Source organism: Amphiura filiformis, chromosome 11 (assembly GCF_039555335.1).
Source record: "Amphiura filiformis chromosome 11, Afil_fr2py, whole genome shotgun sequence".
In the NCBI taxonomy this organism is placed as follows: Eukaryota; Metazoa; Echinodermata; class Ophiuroidea; order Amphilepidida; family Amphiuridae; genus Amphiura; species Amphiura filiformis.
The window spans coordinates 16,855,778-16,873,669 of record NC_092638.1 but is presented as its reverse complement, the minus strand read 5'-3'; the positions used below and the strand labels follow the sequence as shown (position 1 = coordinate 16,873,669).

Below are 17,892 nucleotides of genomic sequence, written 5' to 3'. Positions count from 1 at the left end.
TTAATGATTTGCCCTAAAATGTGTATTAAATTGCTAATTTCAAAAATCAAAATTATTTGATATCAGAATGACATTCTTCGTATTCAGAATGCAATTTGATATGTCTGATGTGCTCTGATGTCCCAAAATAAATACTGTCCAAACGTTCATACCCCAGCCCTTAAGGGGTCCAAACTGTCCAAAACAAGAAAGTAAGAGGTCCAATGATGCGCAAACATGCAACAATGTGACCCCTGCCAGTCTGTGAACCTTATAAAACTGGAGAAGTTCATAGTGTGAACCTTATACTTACTAAAGTACTTTTGCCTACATGAAACCTGGTGAAAATGTTCAGCAATGAAGTCAACATTTTACTAGGCCATTAATTGCTGTATTTTTGCTTTTCAAAAGCAGTAAATATAATAATATTTCCTAATGGTTTGCCATGCATTTCTTCCTATAGGTTTCTATATTTTTACTGGAGTGGAAGACGATACATACTTCAGGACTATTCAAGACAGCTTTATCAACCTATTTGTACTAATGACAACAGCAAAGTAAGACACCAGTTCCATAACAAATTTGACATCATTCTTTTAAATTTTGCTTAAATTTTGCTTTGTTCATTTTAATGCTGTTCATATCTCTTTTTCATTCCCTTTTTTTTTGTCTGCCTGGGTGTCTGTCTGTAACGGCTCGCATCCAAACACTTTACTTGGAAAACCACTTTTATCACCTACTATGCGTGCCGACGTAGCAACCTTGTCTTCTGTCTGTATGGCTCTCTTTTCTTTCTCTCTGCCTGTCCTGACTTTCTCTGTCTTTCCTTCCCATCTTTTGTGCGCTCTGCTCTCTCCCCGTATATTATTGTGAGTTTTTTGAAAAGTTATAGTTTGATATATTGATATTTTGCTCATGTAACTTGAGAAACAAATAATTGTATTCAAATACAAAATGAGTCATTTTGTGGTATTTTATGTGCATTGGATTTCACATTTTTGAATAGGTTTGTAAAATTTGTTGGTTTATACATTCGGTTTCAAAGACGTATACATGTTAAATCTTGTGATCTTTTACAAGTGCAAGGATAACTAGTGGCAAATGGTGGTCATAGACCACAAACCTAGCTGGGGCGTGTTGGAGTTGTGGAGGTATCTGACCCCTGCAAAATGTTCCAAAATGTTCCCCTGGTCATGATGTCTGTTGTCAATGAGTTTGAGTCCCATTCTCCTTACAGATGTCCAGAAAATGCTATTCTAAGATTTGACCCCTAGATGACCTTTGACCTGACCCCTGCAAAATGTTTCAAAAATGTTCCCCTGGTCATCAAGTTGTTGTCACACAATTCTAAGATTCGACTCCAGATGACCTTTGACCTGACCCCTTCAAAATGTTCCAAATTGTTCCCCTGGTCACAAGGTTTGTTATCACCGAGTTTGAGCCCCGTGCCCCTAAGAGATGTCTAGATAATTATTTTCTAGGATTTGACCTACGATGGCCTTTGACCTGACCCCTGCAAATGTTTCAAAACTTTTCCCAGGTCATGAAGTTTGTTGTCACCGAGTTTGAGCCCCATACCCTTACAGATGCCCAGATAATACATTTCTAAGATTTGACCTCTGCATGGCCTTTGACCCGACCCCTGCAAAATGTTCCCCTGGTCATGAGATTTGTTGTCAATGAGTTTGAGCCCCATACCCCTTACATGTCCAGATAATGCATTTGTAAGATTTTACCCCCTTAAAGGTCCGTGACCCGATCGACAGCATCATCCCCCCGATATTTTTCATTGTTGATGAGGTTTTGGTATCACATGATAGATACTATTTTTCTCATTACTATCCTGAAATTTGGCGCTCCAAGTCGATGTATTTCGGAGAAATCATGAATCACAGCGGTTTTTACAGGTATACCAGTTTGTAAATACTAAAACTTCGTCGGAATTGTGGGGCGGAATTAATTGCGAATCATCAGTCGCCTCAACAGCTACTTTGGTTTCGCGTCATACACATTCTGTGAAAAAAGCGAACCACACTTACTGCTGAGGAGACGGTACGCCGTATATAGTTATTCAATTCCAACATGGACGATGTGGGCGATTTAGCTCAATCGACTAGCGCGTTGTGTTTTACCCGAAAGTTACCCGGTTCAAAACCCTGTTTCGGAAGTTGTTTTTCCTCTCCATTTTTAACCCAAACTTTTTTATATTTTTTTGAAATGTACATATTGCAAGGGGAAATATATTTTGTTTCCTTTTTTTCTGAAACGGAACGAAAAAAAAAAAAAAAATTCCCGTTCAATACGGGCCGGCCGGGCATGAGTACAGCATTGTCGTCATACGAACGGGAATTGTTGTTGTTGATTGCCTGCCCATAATGCAATTCACGTATACCAAGGTATTGGATTGCAAATTTGGCTATTTATTCACATTTACGCTGAAAATGCTCTGGTTTTCTCACAAAGCAGCATAAAGGGGCAATATTTGATATTATTATGTAATTTTAAAGACAATCCATATCCAAAACCAATAGGGTTACCCCCCTTTAATGACCTTTGACCCCAATTCTGTGTACAGGTTATAGGCACTGGGTATAACCGATACATATGTGGAAGTGACATCATTGTGCTATGTAATTTGTGGTAGAAGAAGCATTTTGAAAGTATTTGGTTATATACCGTAATGCCCCCTTAATGACCTTTGACCCCAATTCTGTTTATACCTTATGGGAACTAGACATAGCCGATACATATGTGCAAGTTACGTAACTGTAGGGTGTAACATGTAGGAGGAGAAGCATTTTGAAGTTTATTGCCAGAAAGAAGAAAGAAGAAGAAAGAACGGATAGAAAAACAGGACCTAGCTCGGGGGGTTGTAAACCCCCCAGCTAGGTAACAACTTCACAAAAATGTCCCATTATACAGCTGAGACGAATATACCTAAAGGGATAGGAAGCAAGCACTCGATCTATTGTTGTTTACCCAAGCATCGCTCAGTACGTCTGTTGCGGCTTCACCAACTCTCATCGTACACGGCGCTGTTGGCGTGGGTACGGAAACAAACAAACAAAATGGCGACTCTCTGAATGAAAACTACATCGAAATTTCGTCACAAAATAACGCTAATTTTATCAGTATTCTCCACATAAACAGTTAGATAAATTAAAAGGTAAGTTAAATTCATTGTTACTCTACGTAAATGTTGAAGTTAAAAACGATTTATACGATGAAAACGCGAGAACAGGCGCTGTTTTGAGATCGACTATAAAGCTTACGTGAGTGATGATGACACTGTGCATTTCGTATGCACAGGCTTCCGAATTCTGATACTTTAGTCACATGCCGATTTTGTCGTAAAAACATGATTTTGGCTCATTTTGTGTATCAATTCATTGAAAAATGAAAGCAAATACGATTCTCAAACCTGGAATTTCGTAATATTTGGTTCTCGTTTCAAATCGGTATTAACTTGTATTTTTTTTAAAGCTTTTGTAAAACATGACATTTATCCATGAAAAATCCCTAAAATAACCAAAATCCTTAGTTTTGTTACAAAAACACATAAATTTGTACAGAAAAAAAAGCTAATTTGTGTTGCAATTCACAAGAAAATGGATCATGGCAGATATGTGTTTCCTTTTTTATTGGTTTTTGATAAACTCAAGAGAGATTGTAATCAAATCAGTTTTTGTCTATCTACCTTCATTTTTTTATAATTCAGGCTTAAAAAGAGGCAAATTATTACCGTTTTGTTCAAAAATCCCCATTTTCATTAAAAAACCAATTCAATTTGTGTTGAAATTCACAAGAAAATAGATCATGACAGATATTTGTTTCTTTTTATATTGGTTTCTGATAAACTCAAGAGAGATTGTAATCAAATCAGTTTTTGTCTATCTGCATTCATTTTTTATATAAATAAGGTTTAAAAAGAGGCAATTTTTTACCGTTTTGTTCAAAAATCCCCTTCTTAAAAAAAAAACAATTAAATTTGTGTTGAAATTCACAAGAAAATGGATCATGACAGATATTTGTTTCTTTTTATATTGGTTTCTGATAAACTCAAGAGAGAGTTAATCAAATCAGTTTTTGTCTATATGCCTTCATTTTTTTATATAAATAAGGTTTAAAAAGAGGCAATTTTTTACCGTTTTGTTCAAAAATCCCCATTTTCTTAAAAAAAACAATTAAATTTGTGTTGAAATTCACAAGAAAATGGATCATGACAGATATTTGTTTCCTTTTTATTGGTTTCTGATAAACTCAAGAGAGATTGTAATCAAATCAGTTTTGTCTATCTGCCTTCATTTTTTTTATATAAATAAGGTTTAAAAAGAGGCAAATTTTTACCGTTTTGTTCAAAAATCCCCATTTTCTTAAAAAAAACAATTAAATTTGTGTTGAAATTCACAAGAAAATGGATCATGACAGATATTTGTTTCCTTTTTTATTGGTTTCTGATAAACTCAAGAGAGATTGTAATCAAATCAGTTTTTGTCTATCTGCATTCATTTTTTATATAAATAAGGTTTAAAAAGAGGCAATTTTTTACCGTTTTGTTCAAAAATCCCCATTTTCTTAAAAAAAACAATTAAATTTGTGTTGAAATTCACAAGAAAATAGATCATGACAGATATTTGTTTCCTTTTTTTTGGTTTCTGATAAACTCAAGAGAGATTGTGATCTTAAACTCAATTTTGTCTATCTGTCTTCATTTTTATATAAATAAGGTTTAAAACAGGCAAATTTTTACTGTTTTGTTCAAAAATCCCATTTTCATTTTAAAACACCCAATTCAATTTGTGTTGAAATTCACAGGAAAATGGATCATGACAGATATTTGTTTCCTTTTTTTTGGTTTCTGATAAACTCAAGAGAGATTGTGATCTTAAACTCAATTTTTGTCTCTGTCTTCATTTTTTATATAAATAAGGTTTAAAACAGGCAAATTTTTACTGTTTTGTTCAAAAATCCCCATTTTCATTTTAAAACACCCAATTCAATTTGTGTTGAAATTCACAGGAAAATGGATCATGACAGATATTTGTTTCCTTTTTTATTGGTTTCTGATAAACTCAAAAGAGATTGTGATCAACTCAATTTTTGTTTATCTGCCTTCATTTTTTTTTGTAAATAAGGCTTAAAAAGAGGCAAATTTTTACCGTTTTGTTCAAAAATCTCCATTTTCATTAAAGAAAACCAATTCAATTTGTTTTTTCAAAAGAAAATGGATCCTGACAGATATTTGTTCCATTTTTGGTTTCTGATAAAGTCAACACAAGTTGTGATAAACTCAATTTTTGTCTATCTGCCTTCATTTTTTTTATATAAATAGCCTTAGAAAGAAATGACAATTTCTTAAAACAACAAAACCACACAATACAATATCAATATGTTTTTCAATATTTTTAAAGGAAGGTGACATCTGAAACGACATTTTCGTCTCAGGCTGACATGATATAGGAAATCAATTTACAGTGTTTTTATTTGAATAATAATTATCTATCCATGATCATGTACTCATGTAATATATGATATCAAATGAAAGGCCCTATTTTTATCATTATTGAATTTAAAAGTTCCAAATCGGTGTATTTCCAAAGATATCATAAAAAACTGTTGAATTAGTCTCAAACGTGGTATTTATACCTCAGTCGAGACTATTTCGACAGTTTTTTGATGATTTCTTCAGAAATATACCAATTTGGAACGCCCAATCAAACATTGTGTATTTTGAGGCATGAAGTGTCTGCGCCTGCCGCAAAACCTCAGATTTTGAAGTTTCTGCAGATGGTAGTTGGTACGCAAAAACTCCAGAATCAGAGGTTTTGCGTCTGTTTTTATGTGTTTAATATAATGTTCTAACTACTTCGATTTTGGATTTTTTGCGGATGGTACGCAAAACCTTTTAAATACATGGCCTACGAATTCACACCAAACATTCACTATATATAAATTGTCCTTTTAAAAATGATACATGTACGGTACATGTATACATACATGTACGGTACATACATAGTAAAGCAAAGGACATTTGCTATATAAATTGTCCTTATGAATAAAATATGATAATAAAAAGCGGCAGACATTCGCTATATAAATTGTCCTTTATGTAGAAAGCGGCGGACATTCGCTATATAAATTGTCCTTTTAAATATTACCGTATGTATGGAAAGGGGGCTGGCATTTTCTATGGAAGGGGTCCCAAATTTACAAAAAGTCAGCGTCAATCCAATTGTGACTCGCCCTATTTTTCTTCCCCAAAATTTATGAACCTTCAGACAGTTTATTTGGACCCCCCTTCCGAAGAAAATGCCAGCCCCCAAAGCGGCAGACATTCGCTGTATAAATTTTCCTTTTAAGTACCGTACTGACGCGAGTATAGTCTATACTTGAATTTCAAAAAAATTTTTATTTTTTTTTTAAGTTTTTTATTTTTTCGGTTTTGTAGTGTCCCTGGACCTAGACCTAAATGCTAGGTTCATTCATGGTTGACCTAAATTTTAAAAAAAAATTCAAGATGTTTTGTATTTTTAATATGAAAATTTATAATTTGTATTCATGTTATACTCTATTAATGATTTCAAAATGCTTTGAATTTTTTTTTTTTTTTTTTTTTAATTTATGAAATTTTTCGAAAATTTGGGGGACTATACTCGCGTCAGTACGGTATATAACAGAAAGCGGCGGACATTCGCTATATAAATTGTCCTTAAAGTATCATGTATAGAAAGCGGCAGACATTCGCTATATAAATTGTCCTTTTAAATATCACCACATGTAAAGAAAGGCTCAAAGGGGCTGGCATTTTCTTCGGAAGGGGGTCCCAAATGTACAACAAAAAGTCGGCATCAATCCAATTGTGACTCCCCCTATTTTGGCAACAAAAATTTTAAGACCTTACCTCCTAAACAGGGGGAAAATTATATTGAAATCAATCTTTTTGGATGAAATAAACGTCGGTGGTCATTGTGACTCCTACATTTTGGTCATCAAAAGTGTATGCCCCCCTATTTTTCTTATTTGCCCCCCCCCCTTCTGAAGAAAATGCCATCAAACAAAGCGGCGGACATTCGCTATATAAATTGTCCTTTTAAGCATCATGTATAAAGCGGCGGACATTAAGCTATATAAATTGTCCTTATAGTATCATGTATAAAAGCGGCGGACATTAAGCTATATAAATTGTCCTTATAAGTATCATGTATAGAAAGCGGCGGACATTCGCTATATAAATTGTCCTTATAAGTAGCATGTATAGAAAGCGGCGGACATTCGCTATATAAATTGTCCTTTTAAGCATCATGTATAGAAAGCGGCGGACATTCGCTATATAAATTGTCCTTATAGTATCATGTATAGAAAGCGGCGGACATTCGCTATATAAATTGTCCTTATAAGTAGCATATGTATAGAAAGCGGCGGACATTCGCTATATAAATTGTCCTTTTAAGCATCATGTATAGAAAGCGGTGGACATTCGCTATATAAATTGTCCTTTTATATGTATTTTATCCTCCATATATGTATACCGGTATGTATTTTATCCTCCATAAGATATTTATTTCTTCTGTTTTGGAGTGTCCCTGGACCTAGGGCTAAATGCTAGGATCATTCATGGTTGATTTAAAAAAAAATTGTAGGCCTATGTTTATTAAATAAATTTGTACTCATGTCATACTCTATTAATGATTTCAAATTGAATTTGTATGTATTTTGAAATCATTAATAGAGAATGACATGAGTATAAATTTATTCAAAACACTACATTTTTTTAATCAACCATGAATAATGATCCTAGCATTTAGCTCTAGGTCCATGACACTCCAAAAACTAAAAAAATTAATAACTTTTAAAAAAACCACTTTTTTTGTTGAAATTTGAGTATAGACCGACCCACCCCCAATTTTGAAAAAATGGTGTGTAGGCCTATTTTTGTGTAGCATCCGCAGAACCTCCAACATTGGAGGTTTTGAGGCGGGCGCAGACCCTCCAAAATTGGAGTTACATGTACTTGCCATTTTAAGCCGCTTCCAGCACCATTTAAAGAAATTCATGTTTGAAAATACAATGTTCATGAAATTTGCTATTGGTCAGGACTATTTAAACCACTCAACACATTGTGAATGATTGTTAATGATTCTTTCTCTTCTTTTTTTAACAGAATGCCCAGGTTAAAGCGTGGAAAAAAATCAATAGGGAAGCCAAAACGTCGCACAAAACATAATTTGAAAGCTGCAGCTGATTGTAAAGCTGTCATTCCTGAACATGCATATGCTATGCCTACATGTACATCACAATATGATTTGGTTCAATCTCCCTGTGGATATTCTGGACAATTTGGTGATTGCATGTGTATATTGCATTATGATGAGATGGCAGCAGCAGATGAAGAATCCCATCCACCACACCATGACAGTGATGGCTTTCATGCAGATGAGTATTTTTTAGTCTTCGATGGTTCGGTTGTACAGTATAAACCTGAAGATAATGTTAATCATCTAACACTACAGCGACTTCAAGAAGATACCATCACACACGAGGCAGAACTCAACAAATTGAACTTTGATGTCCTGAAAACTACAGAGCAGTTGCATCTTATCCAGTGTTATGAAAAACCTAACATTAATATGAAACTCTCTCTCTCAGTTGATTGTAATCTCATACCTACAATCAAAGTTCATGGGAAAAGCTTGCCATCGACTCACAGCGCGTATAAGGAGATTTCTCAAACCTTCATCATTAGTGATCTTATGCTATTAGCAAAATCAGTTAGTGAACATTCTGTGTGTTTTGGAAACCCTGATGGCAAATATGTCTCCATATTTAGTGACAAGGGAGCTGCATACCTTGAAGGAAATTGTGGTGCAAATTATTCTGCCACAATCCGTTCTGACAATTGTGAATTATTAGTATTAGCTCAAAACTTGAGATGTGTACCGTGCCAAAAACTCAGAGGTGCGTATCGCATGAAGGATAAACGTACTAATGAGAAGACGAATAATGTGAACATTCTATCTTCGTCGCGCCCCAATTGCTCAATGAACAGAAAAGAACTGGAAGAAAAGCAGAAACTTCTGAAAGCGAAAGCAAAGGAACTTGAACTCCAAAATAGGCGCCTCAGAAATAGGATTCAGCTTGAAATTGAGAAACAAGCTACTGAACTGAATGCAAAAGAAACTTCTGATATTTACAATTTAGTGACGGAATACACACCCCAAGTAGAAAAGAACTTTGAGGCCGATTCTTTTCAGCGGATATTTTGGGATGAACAAATAAAATACAACCAACTTAAAAACAAATGTTCTATGCGTTGGCACCCGTTAATTGTAAAATGGTCTCTCTTGTTGAAATCGAAATCCTCAAAAGCGTACCAAGCAATGAAGGACTCTGGATTCATCAACCTTCCTAGTGAAAGGACACTGTATGATTACACCCATTACGTGCCTAGCAAAATGGGTTTTGTGCCTGAAACAATTGCCATGCTGGTAAAAGAGTGCCAAGAAAAGGGGATATATAATGAGCCTTGGAAGAGCTACGTAGGCTTACTGCAGGACGAAATAAAAGTAAAGAGTGACTTGGTTTATTGTCCTACAACTGGTGAACTTGTTGGCTATGTAAACCTTGATAGCACTAGCAATCAAATTATGGAGCTTCAAAATGGAATTTCAAATTCTGAAAGTCAGTTGGCAACAAGTGCCCTTGTCTTGATGGTTAAGGGTGCATCATCAGATCTCAAATTCCCGCTTGCAGCTTTCAGCACAAACAGCTTAGATTCTACACAGTTGTACACTATTTTATGGCGCGCAATAGAGTTGTTAGAGATAGAGGCTGGCTTAAAGGTGCTCTTTATTACTTGTGATGGAGCAGGTCAAAACCGCAAGTTCTTTGACATGCATCGTAGTGAACATAATAATTCAAGTGAGCCAGTCAACTTTTGTCAAAACCCATACGCTGATGACAACCGTATGCTGTATTTCATATCAGATATGCCACATCTGCTGAAAACTGCACGGAATTGTTTTGCAAATTCACACAGCCACAAAAAGAGCCGCCACTTGTGGAACAATGGATACAACATTTCATGGTTGCACATCGTCAATCTATATGAACAGCACATCGAGAACAACATGTATACAAAATCAAATCTGAACAGAGCGCACATCGACTTGACTTCATACAGTCAGATGAAAGTCAATTTGGCTGCCCAAGTCTTGAGCAGTCATGTTGCTACACACCTTGAACAAGAGTATGGTGCTGAAGTCACAGGGACTGTGGAATTTATTCGACATGTGAACAAATTTTTTGACTGTGTTAATTCTAGGAACTTGTATGAAGGAGCAAACAAAAGGAATCCAAACTTGGATCCATACACCGATTCCAACGATGAACGTCTGACATGGTTAAGCGATACTTTTTTGAAATACTTCGACACATGGAGAGATAGTGTAAAAAATAGGCCTGGCAAATTTTCAAAAGAACAATATGCAAAAATGCAGCTAAGTCAACAGACACTTGACGGCTTCAAAATTACTGTCAGATCGATAGTTGCTTGTGTCAGGCACCTTTTGAAGGAAGGTGCACCGTTTGTTTTAACGGAAGTGTTTAACCAGGACGCATTAGAGCAACATTTTGGACATTACCGCCACAAAGGAGGGGCAAATGATAACCCCACAATAGACAATGTTAAGCACCTCATCACAACATTAAGAGTTGTTGGCTCATCTGCACTTGCTCCTTTGAGAGGTAACACCAAGCGAAGGAAGTCGGATCCTAATAGAGATACTGTAAATTCTCCATTGCCGAGAAAAAAGTCAAGGCCATATTCCATCTAAAACAAACAAAAAATCAAGCAAAATTATTTGTTCAGCAAGCATGTTGTTTTTTGAGTTGTGTGAATACAAGTTGTCTCATCACATTCAATTTTAATAATTTGTGTTGCTGTTAACTTTTTCAGCTTTTTTTGCTGTTGAAAATTTTTAATCAAAATTTATTGCATTAATTGAATGCATGCAGGTACATCTCTACATGTACCTCAAAATCAATGTACATGCAACAGTCAACAACTAATTTTGCTTGATTAAAATGGAAAAAAGTTCATGTTGCATGAAATTGATGTACAAAATGTATTTATAACTGTAAGCCAGTCTACAAATTTTTGCATAATTTATGTAATGCAAATATTATTTTCCTCATTGTCAGTATTGTTATTTGTACAATACCATACTGATCTCTTTTTGGGTTAAACAATCGGGTGGGACTATACTCGAAATAAAAAAATCTTTTTTGTCCGTGTTGAACTGCCCTAAGTGGTAAAAAAGAAAGAAAAAGTTTTTTGTGTTTTCAATATACAAAGCTATAATTTGTGTTCATGTCATAGTTAGCTATTTCAAAATGGATACAAATGCAATGTATTTAAAAATGAAATCATTATAGACTATGACATGACATGTACACAAATTATAGTATTTTATCTCAGTTAAAAACACAAACTTTTCCCCCTTTTTTCTAGCATTTAGCCCTATGTAGGTCCAGGGACATTGCAAAACCAAAATATAAATTATTGTTATTTTTTTTTACAATTAGAATTTGGGGTGGGACTTGATTCAAAGGTAGTATATACTGGGGTCAACTCAACAAATTTGGATGCTGGGAATCAATTTAGGGAAAAGTATTCAAGACATTTTTGGCACAACAGGTGAGAGGATGTTACTAATGATTATTGGTACATGTACCGTATTCGTCCGAGTATAGTCCCACGTTCGAGTATAATCCCACCCCCCATTTTTCGAAAAATTTCAGAAATTGTAAAAAAAAAAAAAAAATTATTATTATTTTTTTTATAAGTTTTCTTTCTCGGTATTTGCAGTAGAAACGTCTTTGGCAGCATCACTTTCACTCGACGAAACCCACTCATTTTCATCACCAAATACCTCCTCATTCTCGTTATCTGTCCAGTTGTCTTCTCCAAATAAAAAATCTAAGTCCATATCATCCCATTTAACAAAGTTGGATTCCATAATAATCGCTGACGAAGAAACTTTAGACGAAACTTTTGACTGAGAACTTTCAATTTACGTACGCATTTTGAAGTTGTTTACCAAAAGTGACCTCGAGGTCAATTAAAAGCGACCTATAATTGATTTGCGCATGCATGAGAGAGCATCGACACGAACTCCCGGAAGTAATGCAGCAATCACTCGGATCGATTGACGCTATTTACATAACAATACCGCAACAGACCTGGCACAGTGCTGAGAGGGTAATTGTGCATTGCTTCCTATCCCTTTAGGTATATTCGTCTCAGTTATACAGTAACACTGATATGCCTTCTACTGGCTGCACCTGTTATAAGTATCCATGTATTAACCCATTTATGCATTTGATGTTGATTATAGTTTCCCAGATGTAATGATGCCAGCATACAACAAGTCAAGATGGGCTTCCATCTACTTCATCACATTTCTCATCTTAGAGCTCTATTTCATGATGAATTTGGTAAGTCACACTATGGACCACAATGGCCTCATCCCAATGGCATAGTTGAATAACCTCAGTTAAACAGTGATAATGCAAAATTTGACCTCAAGTTGCAGAGTATGAGTTTTTGGTCTCAAATTTTCAAAGGTCATTGAAAGAATGTACAAATGTATTAGGGTTAAAGAACTGTGCCCTGATAGATGGGCATGTTGTGGAGCCTAGTGCCAACATAAATTCATTGTGATGTGATCAGGCAAATTGAGTCAAGTGTTTAGGCCATTTTGGTAATTCCCAAAACCCCAAAATTATATCATAAGGTTTATTTATGTTTAAGTCATCTGAAAGAGAGGTTGTTGCAGCATGAGTAATATGTTGGGGGGGGGGGATATTCCTGCTTCAGTTGATTGAGATAGTTAACCCTATGAGAACTACCTGCTGATTGGGCAAAAAGAAGTTTTCATTATCAATTGGCCCAATCAATAACATTGTTAGAATAATTTCACCATGCAAAAAAGTTGGGGTGAATTATTTCCAAAGCTCCATTCGGATTGATGATTAAAGTGAAGTTATCATGTAATTGACCAATCAGAGGCAATGTTAGATTGGCAGGTAGTGCTCAGGGGGCTAAGCTTTCTTATTAAACTGCTGATTTGTTCAAAAGGGTCTAACAGAAATCAAAATAAATGTTAATAAAATGTTATATTTACCCACCTTAACACAAAGAACTTTCCAGAATGGGTCAGCCACATGCATCTATCTATTATGTTCCCTGGTAAGAGAATGTGTTTCCGACTCCTTATAGCATATCATTTTTCATGATCACCCTTTGAAAGCTATGCTCTTTATGCTTTTCCATTTTTCAAAGCATTGATCCGATCGAACAATAACCCTCAATTTTACAAATGCAGGTCAGGTTTTATTCAAGGCTTATTATATTAGAAAGGTACATTTCGCAGCTATTAGCTAATAGCTGAATTACATACAATGTTCAGGTAAAAAATACTTATATATGATACATTAAATTACACATAAATTTAAATTGACAATATTTTTAAACAAAATTGATTTAAATGCCAATAACATGCTTCTCTCTCGTATATATGTACTATTCACTTGCCTTCTGTTCACATTGTTTATTCTGTGAGTTAAACAATTTTCAACTACCGAGTAATGGTGTTTGTCACAGCTTGTCACATGAGCTGGATTGACCAATCATTGTCTGCTTGCTGAATCTATTATTTTGTAAATTATATATCTATATCCTGATCATCAGCTTTTGAAAACAAATTTTTTTAATCGGTAAAAATCTGTAAGTGCAACATTCTGAAGTACATGTATGATCGACAAGATAGTATACAGGGTTGTAGCTACACTGGCAGGTGCCGGCCGGCTGGGACTGGCTGACACAGACCAGCACAAAAAAATTACTTTTTTTTTCATAAAAGAGCAACAAAAAAACCCAACTTTTTTAGGGAGGGTGATACCCCCATAGACTAGGCTGATTCCTCATGTTCGCTAAAAAGATTATGCCCTGAGCCATCAACCTAATTCATGAATTGGAGAGTAAAATTAGTTAGTATATTCAAATGCCATGATGTAAACATTGCTTTTCACATTACAGTCGCTCTAAGCTATCAAGTGTAAATCAAAAATTGGCTTGGGTTATTTTCGAAGAGATTCCCAAAACATTGTCTCATTGATTTGCAACATGCATCGTTAGTAATTCAGATTTTGTAATCTGTTAAAGACATCCATGCATGCTTTGTGACATTTTACCAAAGAATTTAAAAGTGAGAAAGCTCCATGATGCTTTATGCAATGGGAATCGTGACATGTGACATGATCAAGGGGAATGAGTAACATGTTGGCAATTTTCAATTAGAAGTTTTTTTATATAATTTTCTGGCAGTTTACAAATGCTATATTTTGATGCAAACCTCATCAACATTGGCCGTCTGGTTGCCGAGTTATGAGCAATTTATCAATGGCTGAAAACAGTATAAGCAGTTTGAACACTGTTTTTGCCAATATCTCAAACACAATATTATAACAATATACGACTCATTCTCCTTGATCATGTCACATATTGAATTGTTATTCATGGGGATTCAAATAATGCACCTGCAGAATTTTTTTTGACAAGACAGTGCTCACTACTCTCATTAGTATGTTTACCTCTTTTTGGATTAAAAAAGTCAAGCTAATTCCTAATAGAAAACTACAGTTTGTCCACTCTGAAGTACAAAGTGACAACGCACACGTATACAACGTGTTAACAGTGCGTAGTGCTGCGGCTCAGCTGCAGGTATGCGTGCCTTCAAAGTCGGCACAATGTGTGCGTCCGCGTCGGTACTTTGTACTTCAGAGTAGACTGACTGTACCCATAGGTGAGCTAAAACTAGCTGTCTTGAGAAATAAGAATATATTCAAAGTAAGTTCTAAAATGGAATGGTTGGTAGCTTTCAGATACCATGAGCATAAAAGGTCTGTATGCATATCGCTTAGCATGTCATCAGCAGAGTCACATTACATGCAGAAAGCAAACAACAATACATTGAGAATGAAAAGAGTTTTAGGTTCATTTTTTCATAACTATACGAGAAAATATAAAAAAGTTTTAGAAATCGCACAGAAGTGAAAGAGCTATATCAATGAAATTTTGTCAGTGCAATCACTGGTCCTTATGTACATTATGGTGCAAAATGGACTCATAAGTATGTTTACTTTTTTTTACAGGAGCTAGATGTCACTACCTGCCTATGTAACCGCATAACCAGCAAAATGGAGAAAATTGAGACATGCAGCATGATTAAGTTCCATTTTAAGGGTTACAGTGCCCAGCACATCTGTGATTAAATAAAAATTCCTTTTCCAAAAAGCGACAGTGACATATCACAATCACCACCGAAGATAACTTTCATTTCATTATCGATTTTCTAGGCACTGCAACCCTTCAAAAGCAGGATCTTAATAATGCTGCTTGCCTCAATTTTCTCAATTTTGCAGTTTATGCGTAGTAACTGGGGCAGCAGGTTATTCGCATCTAGTGCCACCTGTAAAAAAAGTAAACATACCTATGAGACCATTTTTGGACCATAATGTACATAAGGACCAGTGATTACACTGACAAAATTTCATTGATATAGCTCTTTCACTTCTGGGCGATTTCTAAAACTTTTTGATACCCCTCGTATATAAATTAACATGCAAATATGGTTGTGTCCCATGTTTATCCTCACTGGAAATTAGGTGCCGCACCAAATGAAGCATTTCTACCCAAAATGGCCCATTTTTAATTGGCTCAAAAATTCTTCAAATTGACTAATTGTAATATACCATATTCATTCCAATAAGCGCCCAGGGCGCTTAACAAAGTCATTTTGGGTGGGCGTTTATTTTTTACCTGGTTTACCTAATTTTTTGTGAGGGGCGATTATTAGAGATGAATTTACTTATGTTATAAAAGGGTCCTGAGATGTTCTAGTAGCTTTTCTGATGTAGAAAATGTATTGCAAGTTTACACCGGATGTGTAGTCCTCCAGCTATTTCACTATATCAACATCTATCTGTCACTTCAACATTAATGGTACCCTTTAGCAAATTGAATATACATGTACCCTTGGTGGGCGCTTATTGGGGCATGGGCGCTTATTGGAATGAATACGGTACATTATTGTAAATCTTTGTGTGCCAAAACTAATTTCCACTGGGCTAAAATCACATGTTACAGTCTCTGACACTGGTTGGGTCTGCTTTCCCCAATTTGATTCATCATTACATTTTTACATGCTGTTATATTCCTCATGCTTTTGCAGTTGCTGGCTGTTGTGTATGATACCTTCACAGGGATAGAGAAGGAGAAATTTAAAGCTATGTTGTTGCATCAGCGTGTTGCTGCTAGCCACGCCTTCAAACTACTGTGTAGCAGAAGGGTAAGTCATTTGGCTATTCCAGTTGAAATGCATACACCCCCTGTGGAAGACATATTGCCGTAATCTTCCATCTTCCACACAGGGGGGTGTATATTTCAAATGGGGTAACCTGAATGGGTGACTCGATTTGAAATCTACACCCCCTGTGTGGGATATTATTTCATGTCTTACAGGGAGTATATGTGACACAATCTGGTCCATGGAGGCCAAAGGCAGCAAATTTGAAATTGAGATAAAGGCAAAAATATGGAGTAATAAAACAATAAAATATATAAGAAAATAGATATCACAAAACTTCATAACTGTAGATCCAAGTATGATAGACCTTTGGTGTTTTCAGTTAACTCGATTTTCAAAAATACCTCCTTTGGCCTCCATGGACCAGATTGTGTCACATATAGATTTCAACAGGAATAGCTCATTTTGCTACATCTGTGCAGACATTATTTGAATTTTGTGAACAATGAATTCTATCTTTATTTAGGATAAAACAGCTTCAGTGTTTGGCACTGCTTTCCAAGCAGGTCCTCATTTGAATATCATATTATGATTTTACAAATTTTACAAAATTACAAGGTGGTATTGCATATTTATGTGATATAAATGATACACATTAAAGGAAGTCTCCGGCAATCACACCATGCCTTATGTTATAAAAATAATTATCAAGCACAAATCACATTTATGCATTTTTATTCATTTTTATGGTCAATATGAGTTTGTTTTAAATAAAACCATGTGGTTCGTGCTTGACAATTATTTTTCTAACATATAAGGCATAATGTTATGATTGGCGGAGACTTCTTTTAAGAATCAAATTTATCAGGATTGTAAAATGTGAAGTTTAACAACATATACCGTAAAGATTCGCCTAATGGCGCTATGGGCTCCCTTGACATAACTGGAATTTTCGGCACAACCTAAATGTGCACCTCCTGTAAGAACCCCATCAGCAAATAAGGGCAAGGACCCTCAATTCTTGTTGGAATTTTCAGAGGAGGGAGCTCTCTATTATTTTGTACATGAAATTTGGCCCAAGGTAGGGGAGCCCATGTGCGCTATTAGGCGAACCTTTACGGTATAAATCATTAAAGGCAAATATCATTTATAAGCAGTTTGATTCAAAATCAACCATCTCTGGCAACACCGTCTTGTCACCAGTTGGACTATTCCAGTTGAAATCCATACACCCCTATGAAGGACATGACCTTAATCTTCCTCACAGGGGGTGTAGATTACAAATAGAGTCACCCATTCAGACAACCCCATTTAAAATTCATACTCCCTGTGTGGGAGATTAAGGTCATGTCTTTCATGAATTTCAACTGGAGTAGCCCACTGCTGCTAGATAATCATTTGGCCTGAAGATTTGGCCTGAAGGCCAGTCGGTTCTCAATAAATAAGTGTGTCAAGTTGATTAGAATTACTTGTATCCAATTAACACCCTGGACACTACTGGTCATCTAACAGCATTTCTTATTGGTTGATAACTTGAAATGCTCAT

At 35.5% G+C, this 17,892-nt stretch overlaps 2 protein-coding genes across 2 annotated transcripts in view; both read left to right on the top strand.

Annotated features, from left to right (window-relative positions):
* The window catches only part of LOC140164452 (two pore channel protein 1-like), a 57,537-nt gene that overhangs the window by 14,060 nt on the left and 25,585 nt on the right, over positions 1–17,892 (top strand). Inside the window, exons 7-9 of the mRNA XM_072187734.1 lie at positions 443–536; positions 12,375–12,474; positions 16,272–16,388. Of these exons, the coding sequence (XP_072043835.1) occupies positions 443–536; positions 12,375–12,474; positions 16,272–16,388 (311 nt within the window). The remainder of the gene's footprint in view (positions 1–442; positions 537–12,374; positions 12,475–16,271; positions 16,389–17,892) is intronic.
* On the top strand, positions 2,908–11,705 carry LOC140164450 (uncharacterized). The gene is made up of 2 exons (XM_072187732.1): positions 2,908–3,145; positions 8,141–11,705. Exon 2 carries the CDS (start codon positions 8,142–8,144, stop codon positions 10,809–10,811), a length of 2,670 nt encoding a protein of 889 aa, XP_072043833.1. The 5' UTR covers positions 2,908–3,145; position 8,141; the 3' UTR covers positions 10,812–11,705.

What these genes read in the sequence shown, in the direction of transcription:
- LOC140164450 (XM_072187732.1), top strand. Translation starts at nt 8,142, where the DNA reads ATGCCCAGGTTAAAGCGTGGAAAAAAATCAATAGGGAAGCCAAAACGT.